At 52.2% G+C, this 19,715-nt stretch overlaps 1 protein-coding gene across 2 annotated transcripts; it reads right to left on the minus strand.

The window, feature by feature from the left end:
* Positions 1-489: 489 nt before the first annotated feature.
* Positions 490-19,470, minus strand: SARDH (sarcosine dehydrogenase). 2 transcript variants are annotated; one of them, XM_015879277.2, is made up of 22 exons: positions 19,292-19,470; positions 19,122-19,215; positions 18,234-18,754; positions 17,458-17,636; positions 16,960-17,139; positions 16,688-16,811; positions 16,474-16,574; positions 15,345-15,449; positions 14,681-14,810; positions 13,573-13,659; positions 13,380-13,470; positions 11,401-11,542; positions 10,375-10,458; positions 9,925-10,038; positions 9,245-9,383; positions 8,921-9,034; positions 7,742-7,889; positions 7,363-7,456; positions 4,990-5,152; positions 4,576-4,744; positions 4,018-4,153; positions 490-2,262 (listed from the first exon to the last, which is right to left on the minus strand). In XM_015879277.2, exons 3-22 carry the CDS (start codon positions 18,547-18,549, stop codon positions 2,137-2,139), a joined length of 2,742 nt encoding a protein of 913 aa, XP_015734763.1. In that variant the 5' UTR covers positions 18,550-18,754; positions 19,122-19,215; positions 19,292-19,470; the 3' UTR covers positions 490-2,136. The 2 variants fall into 2 exon arrangements, with proteins under 2 accessions (XP_015734763.1, XP_015734762.1); XM_015879276.2 differs by having other exon boundaries at positions 18,234-18,555; positions 19,292-19,469.
* Positions 19,471-19,715: the final 245 nt, after the last annotated feature.

The raw sequence follows: 19,715 nt of genomic DNA on the forward strand, positions 1-19,715 counted from the left end.
AATGCAGATGTGGGAGCAGCGTGGGAGCCTTTCTGTACCACCTCCCCCCCCTGGTGTGCTCCCCCATGTTGGGGATTATTTGCCTTGATGCAACCAGATGCCAAAGGATGGGAACAAATGATATACTTCAGTGATGGGAATGAGAGAGGTGGGGGGAGATGGGGGGAGGGAGGGAAACTAGGGGGAAAGAGACAAACCTTTTGGAAGGAAGAATGACTCCATTAAATATCAAAAAGAGAAATTAAAATAACAAATGCTTTTTGTTTGGACCAGGGGAAGGACCCAGAATGTCCATCCCACCTGTGGGCCTCCATCCAACACAGAGGCTCCATGTGCACACACCAGGCTCTGCTTCCCTTGGTTTGGGGCTCACTCTTCATACACACAACCCCTACACAGCCTTCCAGGATGAAAACTGAGCTTTGGTAGGGAAGACAGTGCTGCATTATCTCAGCAGACACACAGCTAATCCTGGCATCCCCAGGTAGCCAATGTGAACGCACATTTATTAGGACAAATGGACAGGAGTGAGGGCCCTCAGGGACTGCCATCACATCCTATTCACAGAGAAATCCACCCAGATTTTGTTAATGTTTGCAGCCAAACCAAAGCATTCTGGAGCTCAAACCCTTGCCCATGGCGCTTGTTGCACAAGGAGAAGGGATTGAAACTGGCTCCAAAGAGAATACAAAGCAAGCAGAGCTAGTCAGAGGGAATGAAATGAAAAGAGTGTGATTATTTCCTCAGGCAGGTAAAAGCTTCAGCTGAGATCAGGCCCTTGCTGTGCTGTGAAGGATGGAGCGGATTCCCTCACCGCCTGTGCTCATTTGTAATTAAAACAGCTTGGTGATGGGGTGAGCAAAGGGATCATCGACCTGCCCCCATTGCTCCCTCTGATGTGGGGGAAGAGGAGGGTGGTTTCCATAGGTTATCTGTGGTGGCTACAAGGGAAGGGCTGACAGCTTGGGTTGGCAGCTCAGCACCTGCATGGATCCCACAACTCTGTGGTGACCTTTGGGATGGTGCCAGAAGAGGATAGGGACTGCAGGGCAGCCCTGCTGCAGCACCCTGAACAGTGAGCTGAGCACACAGTGCCCAGCAGATACACTCTGCATGGGCCAACACATGTCAAGCTCCTCCAGATTCAGAGGATGCACACATAGACACACACATACATGCAGTGAGTGAGCCGGATCCAAGCTGCGGTTGCCTTTGGGATTTTCCATTCTTCTCCAGGGACAGAAGATGGAAATCTCTCCCCAGCTCTGTATTATGGGGCTGTGTGGCAATCGTCATGTTTTCCTCATTTCAAAAGCAGAGTGCAAGCCAGCGGCACTCCCTGGGGCACCAATTGCTCTCTGGATGCATAGCTCAAAACTTGCCTTTGCTCTTGTGCTGCTGGAAATGGAAAAGGTCAGTGACTGGAACTGAGGAAGATCGGCCCTCTCTATCTCCTGCACAGAGACAGCCCTTCGGCAAAGCAAACAGAACCGAAGTGAGCACAGAATGGTTGGGCACCCTGGGCTCAGTATGTAAAGGGATTTCAGTGACAGTTACCAATGAAGCCAATAGAAGCTCACGCTTTAAACCCTTTTGGATAAAACCAATTACATCATGGTTCAGAAGAATCCTGCAGCAGGGAGAGCATCCCCTGCCCCTGCTCCTTCCCAAGGGATATGCAGGGCTGTAACTATTGAGGGGGCCACCCATTTACCCATGTTCCCACACCCAGCAGGCACCCAGTGCCACCCATCACCCAGACAGAGCCTGGTGGGATGGCAGGTTTGGAGATGATGGCCGTATTTATGGCAGACATCTAGTTTAAAAACTTCATTTCCAGGCAGCGTGAAACTATGTTTAGGGGGGGGAAAGGGTTTCCAGCGAAGTTAAAAATTGAAACCATTTCATTTGCAGTCAAGCAAAACACTGTTTTCAGGTCGATTAACCCATGGGATAGAATTATTGCTGTAGTGGTATTGCTTCATTTAGAAAACCCAGGAACCAAATTCTTGCACTTTGTGGAATCTTTTCCTTTTCTTCCCTTCTCATCTGACCCACATTTACTCAGTGAGTTCACAGCAGACTGCTGGGCAGAGAATGGGGCCAGCAGCATTCCCCTCTCCCCATCTCAGGCTCTCAGTAGATGCCCTTCACTCGCTTGTTGTCTGGGTCAAACGGGGACTTGGTGTGTGCCTGGGCAGGGTAGCGCACTCCCATCCTCTCCAGTTCATAGCTGCCACTCTTCACGAAATCCAGTGAGACCTGCAAGGCAGATAAGCCCCGTGTTAGGCGCAGCCAAGCACTGGGGGGCAGCAGCCCACCCCTCCCCACTCACAGGGGACTCTCCTATGCTGCGCTACAGCCATATTTTCTGCAGAAAACCCAGCTCTGCCATCCCAGGAGGATGCACAGAGAGGAGGAAAGTAGATTTTTAAAAGCATGGAGCTAAAGAAACCAGTATTTCTCTTATATATCCTTTTCTTCAACAGCATCCAAGTGAGGTGGGCTCACAAATAGGCTTTGGGTGGGCAGCAGGGGGATGCACACCCAATAGGGTCAGTCTCCATTGTCCCCAGCCAGGCACTGCCTGTAGAACAGGACTGTGCTGGCAGCAGGATGTCCCTGCAGGATGTGTCCCCTTCGCCAGTACCAGCACCCAAGATGCCTCAATGCAAGGAAAGGTTCCTCCCCACACAGCAACCCCCTGTCACGGGGTAAATCAAGCAGGAGTTAGCACAGGGAGCAGAGAGATTAAGGCTGTGCATTAACATCTGCTTAATGAGCACGGCGTTCTGCAGGCGGCTGCACAATGAGCTGGCAGGGCTGATCTCCTGCAAACAGCCCCCGCATGCACAACTGCTCCCTGTAGTGTCTGCAGCTGTCAGCCCCATTGCTGGCACTATTGTCGGCCCTATAGCCACAGAGATTTCCCTGCAGAAAGGGAAGAGAGAGGAAAGTCATGATCGATGCACCCCGTGCTACATTGGTGCTTCATTGCAGGCAGGAGGGACTGTCCCTGTGCCATCTCCATCCCATCACTGCCATCACACTGCCTGGGACAGGCAGAAGTGGCTGAGAGAGATGTAAGGGAGGAGAGAAATCCAAATATAGGGGTAAATAACACCATAGGGGTCCCATAATGGGGTCACTTATTGGAGACTCCACTGCAGCATCCGAGAGCCTGCAGCCATCTCCTGGCTACGGGACAGGGACAGTCTGACATCCCTTAATGCTCACTGAAATGCTCCTGCACAGCTCCCCAGAGGAAACAAGCAACCCTGAGCCCTGCATCCCCCCAGTCAGCACACACCCCCCATCCCTCTCCCTGCACTGAATGGCACAAAGCTGCCCTGGGGAGAAGCTTACTCCATACCCCAGAATTGAAAGACGTTGCTTCAGTGGGCTGCAGAGATAGCTCACCCTAAACTGCCCGACTCAGGAGCATTGCACTAACATAGGATTAAACATTTAGGCAAACAGAGGATTAAAGCACAAGCGTATGTGCTACAAGAAGGACAGCCCCCAAAGGGCATCACCCAGAACCCTCTACCCCCACAAAGGCTCTCAGCTCTCTGTCTATAACACACTGCTTAACAAGGGCACCTGATTTACCAGCCAGGAGTCTCCCAGGGTTAATTAGGAACCTGCCACGCTCCTATTGGCTAGTCGCTCTTATAATGTCAGTTAATTTACCACTGTAATTAAATGCTTGCTTGCAATTAAATACTTGCTTGCAATTAACAGCTGAGAAAGTGCTGGGGGTGGATAGCAGTGGCAGGGTCACACTGCATGGCAGTCTGGATGTCACCAGCGAGGACAGTGCAGCAGCTGAGCTGCAGCATCGCTCCCCATCGCATTCTGTGCCACCACCACTGAGCACGGGGGAGGGACACGAGGGTGCAATGTCTCACACCCCAGCTGCCAGCAACATGCTTGTGCATATGGCTTCCAACATGGGCGCCGTGCATCCCTGCCAGCCCTTGGGCACAGGGAGGGACGTGGTAGTGCCATACTCACAGGTCCCCCTGCAGGATCACGGATGTAGCCGTAAGCGATGGTTTTGTCAATGGCAAAGCCAAAATCTGCCCGGCGGATGTGGCCCACCACCTTGCCGTCCCTCCAGATGGCCTCAAGGCCGAACATTGGCACCTTCCTGCAGGGTAAAGGCAGGAAAAAAACAGGTTGGAATGGCACAAAGCAGAGGAAAGGGTGGGAGGTGGCAGCCCCATGTGCTGGGGCTCCCCCTGGCATTGGAGCTGCAGCCCCACAGCCCCCTCACCCCCTTGTTTCTCAGCCAAATCCTCTCCAGCCTGATTCACAAGCCCTCCTGCTGCTCTGGGTGCAACACGATCAACCCACTCCCTGTCACACCGTTTCCAGCTCCCATTAAGTATCTAGCAGGGAGTGTGTGGTGAGACTTAAATTAGAGCCTGAATTAGAGCACAGAAAGCAGCTGAGCAGGTGGGAGCTGAGCCCCGTGAGCATGCATGGGGCTGGATGGGAGCACTGTGAGTCTCATCATGCTGGCATTGGGTTTTGGGGAGCACAGAAGTGCCCCATTGGCACTGCACTCACTCATCTATAGTGAAGCAGACGAGGCGGCGGAAGATGCCGGTGGCTTTTTGTGCTTCCACAGCCTCCCGTCCAAGGAAGGGGATGCTGGACTTGAGCTTGCAGGTGAAGGCCAAGCCTGCTTCCAGTGGTGTATCATCAGGGCGGAGGTCTGCATGCCAATGTCTGTACCCTACAGAGAACAAACAGGGGTCTCCCTGTCTCAGTGAGCAAAAGCTGGAGACCGTGATAGCAGCCTGTTGGGCATCCCTTGCTTCACTTGGCTTTGGATGAAGCACCCTCAAAAGGAGACCACAGATGGGAGAGTTGCTCTGGTGCCCCCCATCCTCACTAACCTACCCCCATGCTGAGAAAAACACATTTGCCCATTAGGTCAGAAGCAAAGCAACAAGTGTTGCTGTAAGGAGAGCCTCAAACCTTTCTCGATGCTGAGGCTGTCGATGGCTCTGTAGCCGGCGTTGATGATGCCATGCCGGGCACCTGCCTCCATCACTGCCTTGTACACCTTGACACAGTCCTCCCGGGGCACATGCAGCTCCCAGCCCATCTCACCGACAAAGGACAGCCTCATAGCACGCACCTGTAGGGTATAAAAGCCCCAAATCCCTGAGCACAGAGCAGGGCTGTGCAGTATGGCAGTGACCAGCAGCAACACTACCACACCAGCAGGGCCTTTGTCTCCCTCTACTGATCCAGTACACCCTGGGAAAGCCTATGGGCACTGTGTCCTGTGTCCGTGCAATCTGCTGTATCACTCATGGGGCAGGGAAGCCAGACCCCAGTGGGACTATCCTGCTGTGAGCTCTCTGTGTGGCACTTTGGGGTGCATCCCAACTCCAACAACCACCTGCTGGTACCCAGGGCTGAGCCCAGCATCCCCACCCACACCCTGCCCACCCCATGAGGATGCTCAGGATCCCATAGCAGAGGCAGTGCTCTGTAGCATCGCTCCCAGCAGTGTAATTAACCCAATACTGAATGCACCAAGCTCCAACAAGGCTGCTGCTGCAGGAAACCAGGCATTCTGATAATAAGGCCGAGCCATTTGTTGTAGGAAAACTATATGCTTAGAAAATTGGGGTGCTGGGAGTTAGGTTTGCATGGAGAGGAATAGGGGCAGCATATAGGTATGTAGCACACAGAGTAGGCCTAGGGGGAACAAAGGTTTATATTCAACTCCAAACAGAGCTATGAAATAGCATCAACTCCCAGGTCTTTGAGCAACAGTTCAAAAGCATTCTGAGTATTCTAGAAAGCTCAAACCTGAACTTTACCCCACATCCAGCAGTGAAATTCAAACGGGGCCCTTTCGCTGCTCTTTAATACAATGAGGGACACTCTATATATACATTCACAAACCAATTGGTAATTTCCAGAGTCATTAACTCTGCAGGAACTCTCCTCTCCCTCTGGCTGATTCTGTTCTACCTCTGTGTTAATGCACAAAAACCTCAGCGCTCCCACTTAGAGGTGCTGGGCTGCGTTCAGCCCCTCTGGACTCACCCTGAGAGGGCAGGGAAGCTGTTCTTCCTTTTAAATCAGGGTATTTGCACTTAAAAGACACCGAAACATTTCTGTGAGCCGTTTCTCCCTTGTAGGACAGGATTGTTATTATTTCTTGGTGGGTTTTTTTTTTGCAAACTTAAAGGAAAATGCAAATAAACCAATGACACTCCAGGAGATGAGAACATTGCTACACCTTTCACAGGGATAAGTGGATTATTAGGAGACGCTGTGAGGCTGTCACAGCTCTTACAAGGGAGGATTGTGGCTTGTCGGTGCTGATATGTGGTGTGCTGCAACCCGGGCTGGCCTTAGGGTCCCCTATGCCACCATCCCTTCCTTGGGAAGCACAGTGGGTTTTGGCACCTGCATGGTGACACTTTGGAGGATCCATCTGTATTAGGCAAATCTGTGCCTTATTTAAAGTGCTCTGAGCCCTGGCGAGGCTCATCCTCACCATCCAAAATAGCCATAATTTGATTTAGCAGCAAACCCTTCAGCAGCCGGCTGCATTCGAATTAAACCCACTTTAATTCCCAATGAAAAGTGTCCCTGTGTGTGTGGCTTCACCCAGTTTCACTCCTGTCCCATTCCCTGCTCAAATGGCAGCTGGCACAAAGTTTATGGCTGCACCCCAGGCCTCCAGGACCACAGTGTCCCACATAACTGATATCACTGTGCTACTCTTCCTATATCTCCAAGTGTATTCTTAACCACCATTTCCAGTTACAACGGCTGAGCTGGAACTATTTCATCAAGCAGGAAAGCAAGAAAATGAGATTCTGTTTCCCAGCCGTGTTGTTTCCTTGCTGAATGACAGTCTTGGGGAAAATCAGTATCTGAAAACACATCAGCTCTCCCCTGGGTGGACAGTGGAGCTGGATTCTCCCCATCACCCCCAAGGCTCAGCCCCAGGCACGTGGCCATCCCTACATCCCATTGCATAACCACAGACACGAGCCCTGAAGTCTCAGCAAATGCAAAATGATCCGTGCTTGAACGGAAAGCTTAAGGTTGTCAGACTTCTCCTGTGATCAAATGCACCGACTCCTCAGGCTCCCCAGCCCTTACAGGGAGGATGTGACACGTTTCATATTAAATTGTCCCTACCTCTTTTTATTTCTTTTAAAGGAAAAGGAAGGGATCCAGAGTGTCAAATAAATCTAGCACTGGTGCTCACCCCGCATCTGCCTGAGGGCACTCTGCTCCTTCCAGTATCACCATACACCATACATTCCCAGTTCCCATTGTAGAACACATCCCTTGGGACCCCAAGTGCTGTCCTACCGTGCATCCTGCAGCTTTCACAAGCTTATGGGTGGAGAAGGGGAAGGCCTCGTTGCTGAGGTCGGTGTCCAGCAGCTCTTGCAGCACACCACGGCTGTGGGGGAACAGCAAAGCAGAGAGCTCACTGCTCTCCTCCTGGTGGGGGCATCACCAACAGTTGCTTTCTCATCAGGTTGGATATTAGGAAAGATTTCTTCTCCAAAAGAGTGGTGAGGTGCTGGCATGGGCTGCCCAGGGAGTGGTGAAGTCACCGTCCCTGGAGGTGTTCAAGAACTTTGGAGATGTGGCACCTGGGGATATGGTCAGTGGGCATGGTGGGATGGGTTGGGGATCTTAACCCATGAATGGGGCTCAGGGAAAGAGGCCACAGCCCACTCACCTCAGTGGACCCTGCAGGCTCATCATGCCCAGCTCCTCTGAGCAGTCGATGAGTTTGCACTGCAGCTTCATGTCCTGCAGCACCGTGGTGATGTGCGACCAGTTGTGCTGAGCCACGGCCCCACCGATGGCCAGGTAGTAGCCATCTCCTGGAAAATGACACCCCCCATCCCCAGCAGTGCTTTAAGATCAGCAGTATTGGGCTGGGGGTGATGATCTGCTCAGTGTAATGATGAGGCCATGAAAAACTCAACGGGCTGAAGTCAAAGGTAGCATAATGCAAGTGCTCTTGGCCTCCACTGGGCCACAGCAGCCTCACAAATCACTGCATATGCTTTCCTTTGCATGCAGCCTCCCCAGCATGGTGCAGTTCAGAGACACCGATGGGAAGGGAAGGAGCTGTGCGTGTGAGTATGAAGAGGAATTTCATCTTGTTGATAATCCTGGGTGAAAAATTCCCAAGGATGTGGTTTAGGAGCTGATTATTGCACAATCGATCTTTCCTCTTCCTTTCCTGCCACTACCAAATTACTCTCTGATATTCTGTCATAACGATAATAAGTGCAGCCACCTACTGTAATTGGAAAAATAGACTCGCTCCTATTCAGCTTCTCCATCACCCGTCAAACCCTGCAGCTCTACCAACCACTCCCCATCACCCCACTGCCCCTGAGCATCAGGGATAAAGGGGTGTGGGATACCAGGGTGCAACACCACAGCAGCTGGCACAGTGCTGCCAGTGGGGCTGCAGCCCAATTTGGTGCCCTCCTCCCCTGCTGTTCCCTAATGCTATTCCTGCCCCCAGGGTTGGCTGCTCTGCTTCCTTTCAATTCCGCTTTATGGCAGCTGATAAGGGCTTTGGGAGAGGTCAGAGCACCATCCTGGCCTGAAGAAACCCAATAACACCGATGAGCAGCACAAGCCCCCGGCACAAAGGGGATAATTGGGTTATAGACAGCGAGGGGTGGAAGTGGAAAAAAACAGGTGGCTGCCATTAGGTAAATGCAATCAGCACTGTGCCCGCGGCCACACGTGGTCCTGAGCACAGTGAGGACAGAGGGCCCTGTGCTGAGCCCATCACTGTGGCTTCCCATCCCCACTGCTGGGAGCATCCCAGGGATGCTGCTGTGTGGCTCAGGCTGGAGGCACAAACCCCATTGCCCCATGCCCAGGGTTTTACCTTGGAAGGAAGGGGCCAGCGGGGAGCTGGGGTCACCGGGGCTGATCCTGCTGACGGTCAGGTCACTCTCTACCCCTCCACGCTTGTTAAGCATGCAGGTGTACACGGTGCTGCCTGTGGGAGGGATGCATTGCCCACCTTCACTGCCCAGCATGGGGAGCACCAACACTTATCCCAATTACTGCCATTGCACCTGGGTGCAGCGTGTCCTATCCAGAGATAGGAGCAAGGGCTGTATCATGCACAGAACAAAAGCTGGTTTGGGCTCCCACTGTGTGCTCTGGTTTAGGATGCCCCATGCTCAATGAGAGGGGCTGGCAGTACCTGGTGCTTTGCTCACATCAGCACTGAACAGCCAGTTGGCTGCTTTGGTGGCTTCGGGGCCAACCAGGTAGAACTTCCCAAAATAAGACATGTTGAAGAGAGCCAGGGCATTTCTGCATGTCAGGCATTCCTTCTTGATCTAAAATTAAAGCAAACACATTGCTGAAGCCATTTATGTAATGAGAAACACCACCAGGATACACACCTGGTGACTTTAAAGTTCAACGTAGGGCCTCAAAATATACATGAAAATATCAGTGTTAAGTTTAACAAGTCCAGCCTCGTTTTTTATGTCAGTAACACAGTGAGAGCTATCAATAATAATGGTTCATCTAATCAAACCAGCCATTCCTCCCTCCATTTCCATGAGGTCCCTCACTCTGCACTGCACTTTGGGGACACCGAGCTGGCTGGGGAGCCAATGCTCTCCAGATGGAGCTTCCCCCAAGATGGTTTCATCTCTTTCCTTTGGGAAAGCAGCAATAAAACTCACACAGCCTCTTCTGAGCTTTCCAAGCACAAGCCATGAGTTTCACTTCATTTCATGGGAATGTTTCCCCCAGCTTTGAGTTCCCATCCCCATGAGCCTCCCCAACTCTATCCAAAGGCAGAATGCTGCAGGGCCTCTGGGGCCTCCAACACCCCCACCAGCTCCTGATGTGCCCTCACACTGCACTCACAATGTGGTGATGTGGTGGGAAGTCGAAGGTGTATTCATCTGCCAACAGCTGGTTGTAGGTGTAGTCCCTGTGCCGCTCCTGGCTGTAAGCACCGTAATAGTCATAATTCAGGACCTGGGGGAGAAGTGTGAGGATGGAGGGGAGTAATAGGAGGAACCCCAAAGCCAAAGGGCTGCTTCACACCATGCAGTGTGAAGCAGAGGGTCCTGTGATACATGGCTGAGCTGGTAGGTCCCCACTTAGCTGCCCCTTCCTACAGTTCCCAATGTACAGAAGGGACACTGATGCCCCCTGTTAGGGGCTGCCTGCTGCATAGGGACAGGCAGACACACACATCAAACTCCTCTTGCTTACTGTTAGAGTGAATTAATGGATGTTTTCCTGGACCTTTTCTGGGGAGATGCGCTGCTTTCAGGGCAGCCCGTCCCACATACCCAGCACTGTGCTTACCGGAGCTGCTCCTCCTGGGCTGAACCAACCTGGTCGCTCCCAGCCGTGCCTCTCCTGGAACACACAGCCCTGCTGGAGCAACTCCTGCTTGAGACAAAGCCAGAGAAATGGGGGGGAAAAAGAGGTTAAAAGCAGCACTTTTCTCCAAGCCCTCCTCCAGCCACCTCCAATGCACGCTCAAAACCCAACTCACAACCCCTCCGGCATCAGCTATCAGCAGCCAAAATCAGCTCTTGGGGTTGTTCTCTAAACCAGCTGAACTCCCCATTGCCTTGTGGACTGGCTGATCTTTGTGTCCCCCCTACAGCAGTATAAGCACCAAAACCTGCACTGCACAAATCACTGCTTCGGGGATGGTAAATGCAGAGAGCACCATTGTCACCCAACCACCTCCATCATTATAGCAATAACATCAGAGATTCACACAGCAACTTTCTCATTCCTGCTCTGTGCTCTCAGGAAAATCTCTCTATGCACAATTAATTAGGGATCCATTAAGATATTTTTGTTGGGTACCTCCGTTCGGAAAAGAATAGATTTTGCAGAATATTTCAGCAATGATTCAGTGCCTATTTATAAAACGCAGCACATGTTCTGGAGCTGCATGCACAAATACCAGGCTGTCAGTCAAATGGGCATGGCTTATTAGACATGCTATTAAGAAAGAAATTGCATTCTCGGTGACAGAAAACAACAGAGCTGTCAACCAAACATCGGGGGCCGGTGGGGAGGAATGTCAGTTTTACTGCTCTCTGTTGGACAAAGGATGCTGTGGTGTGAATTTGAAGTCAGTGGAAAGGGCTCAGCTCCCTGATGTGCTCTTTGAGTGTTTTTGGGGGCTCTGAGCTCTGCTTTGTACTTTATCATCATCCGTTGACCAGTGCTATGTTGAGTCTTAGTTGAACATTTGGCATCTCCACCATCCAACTTCCATTGGGGTCAGCCCACCCCAGCATCCCTGCATTGAACAGTGGGTGAGCAGTTCCACGCTGATGGATGGGAGCAGGGATGCCCATGGGTGCCCACCTGGTGCAGAGGGTCCTTCCTCATGTTGCGCCCTGCCAGCGGCTCATCATGGGGGAAGACAACCGAGTAGTTCTTGGCATAGGACTCATGGCTCCGCTCCCGGATCCAGCGGTTGTTATCGGTGAGGGAGTGGTGGAACCTCCTGAAGGACAAAAAAGGGATGATGGACATCAGACCCCAGGGCACAGCCTCGCAATGAGAGGTGCTGGCAGCTGCTGTGGTGTCAAATTGGGATTTCTATTCCCTTTTGTAGGGAGGAGAGCAGAGAAACCCAAATCTCTTGCTCATCAAAACTCTCATCCCCATGGCTCTGCCATCCCTGAGCTCTGTGAGATCTATCGGAGCAGGATACAACCCTGCTGGGGAAAAATAAGAAATGAGAGAAATTGAGGTTAATTCTGCCCTGATTCAGCACTGGGCAAACCTCAGAGAGCTCTTCTTGCACAACCCAGCCTGAAATGCAAGAAGAAGGGGGAGAGCCACGAACATTCCTCGCATTTTTCATCCAATTCTCCCTAGACTGAAACATAAATAAAACCCAAAGCATTTTACATTTGTTTGACATGTTTTCCTCTTTCAAACAGAAAGATCTCCTTGAAGGAATGTGCCAGTTCAGCACGGGCTCAGGGTGCTGTTGCCATACCCTGTGCCATAGCCCAGTGATTCCTAGACCATCACCTCTTGGCTGGAGGCATCTCTCTTGTCCCCATTGCCCAGAGCCCCCAGTTCTGCAGAGCAGCAGACAGGAGGTAAAGCATAATGTAACACATAGGACCATTCAGAATGGTATTTTTGGCTTTCTTCCCCACTCTGCCCACATGTGACAGGTGGCAGGGGACACATGGCAGGGGACACATGGCAGGGGATGGCCCCAACCCTGCCACCACAACCACACTGCTTTTAGACAGCAGGGAGAGGAGCAACAGCTGCCAGATGAAATATTTACAAGCGAGTGATTTGAGAGGATAAATATTTAAATGTGAAGGAATGGGAGTTATTTAAAGAGGAGCTCGGTAATCATAATAATAAAAACAAAAATAAAGAACAAAACAGGACTGATATCAGCTTGACAAATGCAGGAAAGACAGAACACCAGAAGGATTGGAGCACCCCAATGAGCCAAGGCTGTGCATGGCCATGATGCCCAATGGGACAGCAGCTGGCACAGCACCATTGCTCTGGTGGGGCCATGAGGCTGCTGCCTGCTTTGCAAACCAGCATAGGTTGGATATAAGCAAAAAGTGTTTTAAAATAGGGCTGGTGAGGCATTGACACAGGTTGAATAGAGAGGTGGTGGTGCCCCATTCCTGCAGACAGCAAAAGTCGGGATGGAGGGGCTCTGAGCACCCTATGGAGCTGTGGGTGTCCTTAATCACTGCAGCGAGTGGGACCTGATGTCCTTCCAACTCAAACCATTCTGTGATTCTCTGTGTTAGCAGCAGCTCCCATGCTGGCTCCATGGTCTGCTTAGCACTGTTCCCATCAAAGCAATGTGATTTTCACAGATCTATCCCTGACAAGCTTGTTGCTGTCACAAGCAACCCTGCAAGAAAGCCCAAACCCAATCAGACACGATTGAACAAGTCAAAAGCAATTACAGAGCCAACATCTGCACAGCCCAAATCTCCCAGCCCATGTAGTGCCGCAGAGAGGGAACACTAATCTTTCTCCAGTTGCAATCATCACCCCCGATTATTAACTTAGAGGATTAAGCACAGCACTAATTGAACAACAACACAGCCCAAACATAATTACCCTGTCCTTCCTCATCCCTGCCATCTCATCGTGTCTGATGGAAGCGGTTTGCGTAGAAACAGAATGAGGCAAGTGAGATAAATCCCAAGTGTAAATTCATTAATGCCAAGGGCCTAATTGATTCCAGCTTCTCAGGGGGCAGGGGCTGCAGCATAGACACTGCCTAGACACCTGATTTTGACACCCACCCCCATGCTCCCCATTGGGTGCAAGCACAGCCTTGCCTGATGTCGTAGCCATACATATCCTTCTCTGGCCGGCCGTGGATGATCCAATGGGCCAGCTCCTTCCCACAGCCTCCTCCCAGCATCATCCCTGGGGAAGAGGTGAGGACACCAATGAGGCCAAGCACCATCACTGCCGGGGTGCGGTCCTCACACTGGGATGCATGCAGTGGGGTTTCCTATGCTCTCTTACCGGCACTGTTGAAGCCACAGCCAAGGAAGAAACCTCGGACTTCTGGAGCCTCCCCCATGAGCGGTTTGTGGTCAGCTGTGAATGACTCTGTAGGACAAAGAGAGATGTATCAGCCAGGATCTGTCCTGCAGGGATCCTGCTCTGACCTCATCCTGCTCTTGCCATTGGTGGCTTCATTCCTCTATGGCTCTTGTACCCATCACAGCCATCAGCTGCATCCTTGGTGCACATCCCACATGAGAAAGGCAGAGCAGAACACCCTGCTGGAGGTGTGCCATCCTCCCTGCATTAGGGCAGTCTGTGCAACCATGCAAAACATGAGCTGGGTCTGCACTGCACCCAAACTTTGCTCCCATAATCACTGCAGGAACTCCCTTCCTAAGGGGCAGCTTTCTGTTCTGGTGGTGAAATATTTACAGCACAGCAGAAAGAACAAGCGTCTGCTATTTACTCCAGCTCTGCCTGATTCCAATGTGGCAAGCAGACCAGCAGCACCTTTAAATCAAGCAAAGGAGGAACGCTGACCCTTTGCAAATTACCCCACTGCATTGCAATCACTCGACATCTATCTATAAGCTGTCAGCTGTCTGCTGGTGGCCCCCAGCTCCACTCACGCTGCAATTCAATCAAAGCCAGGGCGCAGCACCTCTTTGTGCATGCTGCAGGGCCAGAGATGTGCCCTGCTTTCCCTCTGTGTACAATCCAGCTCCTTCCCAGAGCTCTTGAGGGTTTTCAGCAAAAAGGATTTATCTTTTTTTGGCATGTGGATGTTTTCAAGGCCAAACCAACTGCTTATGGCTCAGCTTGATGGTGCCATCATCCCTACCTGCTTGGGCTGCAAGGTGCTGGAAGCAAACCAAATGTCTTCAAGCCCCACAGTCACAATAATAACATAAATCTCAGGAAAACAGCAGTCACTACTTGAGAAAATGCATCCCTTCATTCCCAGCTCAGCAGCCCCAGCATGCAGGGATTTGCAGAGCTGCGTGACCCCAGCATTACCAGCCCACCCCACAAAACTGCCCTCTTCTCTTTGTGGGTCTTAACTCTATCTGCTGGGATCCATAACCTAAAGGCAGCAGATTGGTGTTCCCAGGCACTGCATTACCTGGCCCACAAACAGTGGATTTGATGCCTGTCCTCTCCAGCACTGGCACTCTGTTGATGGCACCTTGGATGTGCTGCATAAAAACATCCCAGTCCAGGTCAAAGAGGCTGAAGGCAAATTTCTCCGATACCTGAGGGTGGGAAACAGGAATCAGGACACTAATTAGAGCACAGCTGATGGATAAGAGCCTCTCAGCCCTACCAACATCTTTGGTCACAGAGAATAGAGCTGCTTTGCAGATCCCAGTCTCTGGGTTTTTATCAACAGCTCAGTACAGAGTTGCAAAGCCAGCACCAAACCCAAAGCCCCTACATGTCTTGTTGTATATTGTGGACAGGGGATGGGCATCATCTGGTGAGGGGGAGTCCCTCCTCCATGGGACAGAGGCATTGAAAAATGCAGCGTAAAGACTGGGACAGAGGCTGAATTAAGATACAGTGACCCAGCAACACAGCAGGGTTAGCCCTGAGCCCTGCTTCGTTTCCTCATCACCTCCAGGCCAATGGGGACGATGCTTTCCTGAGCTCCCAAAATCAGCCCACAGTCGGTTTCCCCAGGGTGGGCAGTGCAAGACCATGAGGAACTCACTGCTGAACCCACCCCACGCATGTGGGTCTCCTGCAAACTCGCCTGGCTTCCCCAAGAGCCTCCCAGCACCGCTCACCTCCTCCCAGAAGATGGGGTTTGACTCATAGCCACCCACGGAAAGGGCATCGCCTTGGAGACGGAGATACACCGAGGCATCGTGATCCCGAACGTTCGGCATGTTCTGCAGGAAGGGGGTGCAGGAGTGAGCTGGGGTTGAGCTGCAGCAGCCCCAACAGCCCCATGTGCCCATGACCCCATCCCCATAGGGAAATCTGAGCAGGATGAGTGTGCAGCTGGACCACATCTGGGCTGCACCATGCTCTGCGCTCCAATCCTAATGGGGGAGAGGGAGCTCAGGGAGACCCCATAATCTGTGTGCTTGATTCCAGGTGGCTCAGTGGCTACGGTGTGATCCCAGATCCTGCTCTTAGCTTGACTTTGTCTGCCACCCACCTACGTGGGAGAAAATAAGAGCACAGCAGCATGCAGGGAACGAGGGATTTGTTCCTGTGAATGATGAATAAGTGAACATTGCCAAGGTATTGTTGTAGGGCCTCCCGCATTTCATGTTGACAAACGAAATGAGGTGGATGGAGCAGGATGCACTGGGGCTTGCAAGCTGCAGCCTCCGCTCTGAGCCTCTTCCTTGCTGTGTTTGCACAGCCCAGCAGAGCTACTGGGATGGAAGGGTGAACAGACACCAGTACTTCTGAATATGAGGCATCAAGGACTGAAAGCTCCAACTTAGAGATTGTGTCAGTGGGGTGGAAACTAATTAAAGTGTTACTCTGCAAGCCGTGGCACCTGAGTGAATGAAACCTGCTTTGGCTCCTGAGCCATTCTCCATAGCCAGAAGGCAGAACAGATTTCTCAGGGTGGTGCAGAAATGCCTGGAGAGCCACAACAGCTCTGCTCGTTCAGAAGGTGTTTGGCATCTTTATGAGAGCTGCTTTGAGACGCCAAGCACGTCAGAGACCCTACAGTAATCCCATTGAGAACAAATAAATAAATAAGAAGAAAGGATCCTGCTAGATTGTAACATCATTAAATACTAAATATGGCTCTAATAAGGCAGGCAGCTGGAGGAGAAGCTGGGGGGTGCTTGCAGAACAGGAGGGGGTCCTAAAGGTCATATGGGGCCAGGAGGGGTGGTTCTGTTTCTACCCATCACCAGGGCACACATAGAAGAGCAGTGCAGGACCCACCTGGATACCCTCAATGCGTTCGGTCACCACGTAGGCGTGATGCATCGCCACCAATGGCACGTGCACACCTGCCAGCCGGCCCAGGGCACGTGCCCACACCCCTGTGGGGACACAGAGCACAGTAGATGGGGCACACAGAGCATATCAGCTGGTGGACAGGGGCTTGGTGCACCCCTGGCTTATGCTGTACAAAGCAGAGCTGTCCCATCCATACCTGCACAGTTGACCACGCAGGGAGTCTGGATTGTCCCATGGGCCGTCTCCACTGCATGCACCCTCTTCACCCCAAAGTCATCTGTTCTGACCTGGATGCCAGTGACGGGGCAGTTCTCTATGATCTGAGGGTGGAGAAAAAGAGGCAGAGTCAGAGCTGGGATCACCCCTGGGAAAGATGGAGCTCAGCAGCGTTCTGGCCATCTTGCTTTTGGAACAGTGACTCCTCTTATTGCTGACCGTAACAGGCATTAATTAGTAATTGGGCATTACCGTAGCACCTCTGGCTGCTGCTGCTCTGGTAAGGGTGGAGCAGGTGCCAGCAGGATCCATGGTACCATCTTTGGGGACGTATAGTGTGCCATAGAGGTCATCCACATTCATCAGTGGGTACAGCTCCTTGGTCTGTGCTGGGGTCAGGACGTGTGACTCCACACCATACACCTTCCCCAGCTGCCAGCAGACAAGAAAACCATGAGTGTGAACTCATCCCATGCTGGAGGAGACCCAAGGATACGTTTTGCTCCCCAACCCCCCACACGGCCCAGGGATGACGTTGCTCTAAGGCAAGCCCTCCATCTGGAGGTGGGTGTGATGATCTGCATGGGAATATGGGATGAGGCTGCACACAAGCTGCTCTGAAACTGGGAAAACAACATCTGAAAGGGCAAAAAAAGGATCACCTTTGGGCTTCATCTTGCCTGATGCCAACCCAATGAACCCCAACAGACCAATGCTACGTTCCAGGAGGATGCTGAGGGCTGATCCTACCGACATGAGCCGCTTGTACTCATCGAGGCGCTGCTTGTTGGAGGCGATGAAGAGCCCTCCGTTCTGCACCCAGCCCGTGTGCAGCCCCGTCTCGGCCGGCAGATCGCGGCTCACCACGTCCCGCGTGTGTGCCAGCAGCTCCACCTCCACGTCACTGGGACGGAGCTGCCACAGCAAACCTATGGGGGACAGCGTGGGATAGAGCCGAGTGGGATGGAGATGGGAGCTCCGATGGCCCCGTGGTTCCCTCCCCATCCCACTCGTGGCACTGTCACCCCGTTGAGGCTCTTGCTCCATCTCGTGGCTAATATGGAGCGCTACAGATAATGGATTTTTTTTTGCTGATTGGGTGTTAAATGAATGGGAAAAGGCCGGGGGGGAGGGGATATGGGGGAAGCTCTACGGAGAACTACCTACAACACCCAAAAATGATTGCTGAGTTAAACTTTTTTTCCCCCTCCCTGCCAAAGTAAATGGGCATTTTATTAACAATAATAGAAATAATATTAATAATAGCAATCGTGGAATCATCATGGTTAAAAAAGCCCTCTCAGATCCCCAAGCCCATCCCTCCATACCCACTGACACATCCCACATTGCCACGGTTATGGAAGACCCCAGGGATGTTGCCCCCCCCCCAGCACTCCATGGGCAGCTATGCCAGTACAGCACTGATCTTTAGGAGAACAAATGCACCCCGGTATCCAACCTGAACCTCCCCTGCTGCAACATGAGGTCACAGATTGCAATACCAGGCTCCCATCCCTGCAGCTCACCAGCCGTGTGCCAGGTGGTGCCCGCCGTCAGGCGATCCCTCTCCAGCAGGACGACGTTTGTGATGCCCATCTTGGCCAGGTGATAGGTGGTCTGACAGCCCAGACTGCCTCCCCCGACCACCACCACCTCAGCTGAGGCTGGGGGTGGTCGGCTGGGCCCCGTGCTCCCATTGCTTTCCTCCTTCAGTGTCTTTTGGTAGGGGACGCTCTTCTCGGCCGTGGGTCCTGTTGTGCTGCTGTAGGGTCGGGGGCTTCTCCAGGGAGCTGGCAGGCGGCGGGGGGCAGCCACCCGCAGGGCACAGCTCATGTAGGACATATCAACCTGCAGAGATCTCAGATTGTGAGCAGGGGTGCCAGATGGTCACCACTGGAACGATGGCAGTATCGGTGTCGGCACATCCACATTGGGCAATGGGTTGAGCAGCACCCAGAGGTGGGCATGAACCCCTATCCAGCAAGGAACTGTATCCAAACAGCAGTCTCCAAACACCCTTCGGAGGGGCCCAGCTTACAAAAGGGGCCTGGAAATACACAGGGTTGCTCCTGGGCTTGCTGCCAGCCTGCAGAAACCACCCCTTTTCTGTGTAGAGTTGGTTTTTTTTCCATGCATTCAAGCGCCACAAAGGCTCAAGGTTTGCTCCTTATCAACAAAAGACAGAGCTTTGGCTGCGAGGGGGGACGGGGGTATATCAAACCGTCCAACCCTACACTACAGGCTGGGGACGTGCTTTGGCACATGGCTTTGGAGCAGTTTGCAGCGGGCTGCTTTGGAGCAGCACGGTTTGGTGTTGCTGCACAGCTCCCCCCTATGGGGCCCCACTCATTGCCACCATGCAAAGCTGGGAAACCTCACCAAATATTCCCATGGAAGATCCAGGATCCACTCACCAGCAACACTTGTGATGGCCGCGGGACGTCTGCCTTCCTCTGATGCTCTCCTCCTCCTCCTTCTCCTCTTCCGCACCGCCGTCCTCCGGCCCCGCTGCAAAAAACATTAACCAGCTCCAACAACCAACGGGGCCAACCACAGCTTCCCCAGCCCTTGGATGAGCTCTTACTCCTTTTTATCGCTCCGCCGCCCAACGACAAAGTAGGGAAGAACAGAGAAATGCAAAACAGAACGGAGTTGTGACTTTTCTTCCCAGATTGGCTCCTAGCAGAGAGCAAACAGTGCAGCTGGGGCTGGGATAGAGGGGGGGCCTCACAGCCCACAAGGCTCACTGGCTGCCAGGGAGCAAACAGAGAGCTCCAACATCTGCCCCTCCTGCCCCAGTTCCCAGCAGTTGCATTGGAAGAGCGGGGTTCAAAGGCATTTACAAAGTTCAGACCTGAGAGTTCAAAGCAAAGGTGTGAACAGCAAAAAGACAAGAAAAGAACTAAATAATAATACTAAAAATCATTTAGAAGGGGGAATAAAAGGTTTAATTTAAGGTTTAATTTAGTTTTCTCGGCACAAAGATTTCTTGCTCCTCCTGCTTGGGA

This window comes from Coturnix japonica, chromosome 17, assembly GCF_001577835.2.
Source record: "Coturnix japonica isolate 7356 chromosome 17, Coturnix japonica 2.1, whole genome shotgun sequence".
In the NCBI taxonomy this organism is placed as follows: Eukaryota; Metazoa; Chordata; class Aves; order Galliformes; family Phasianidae; genus Coturnix; species Coturnix japonica.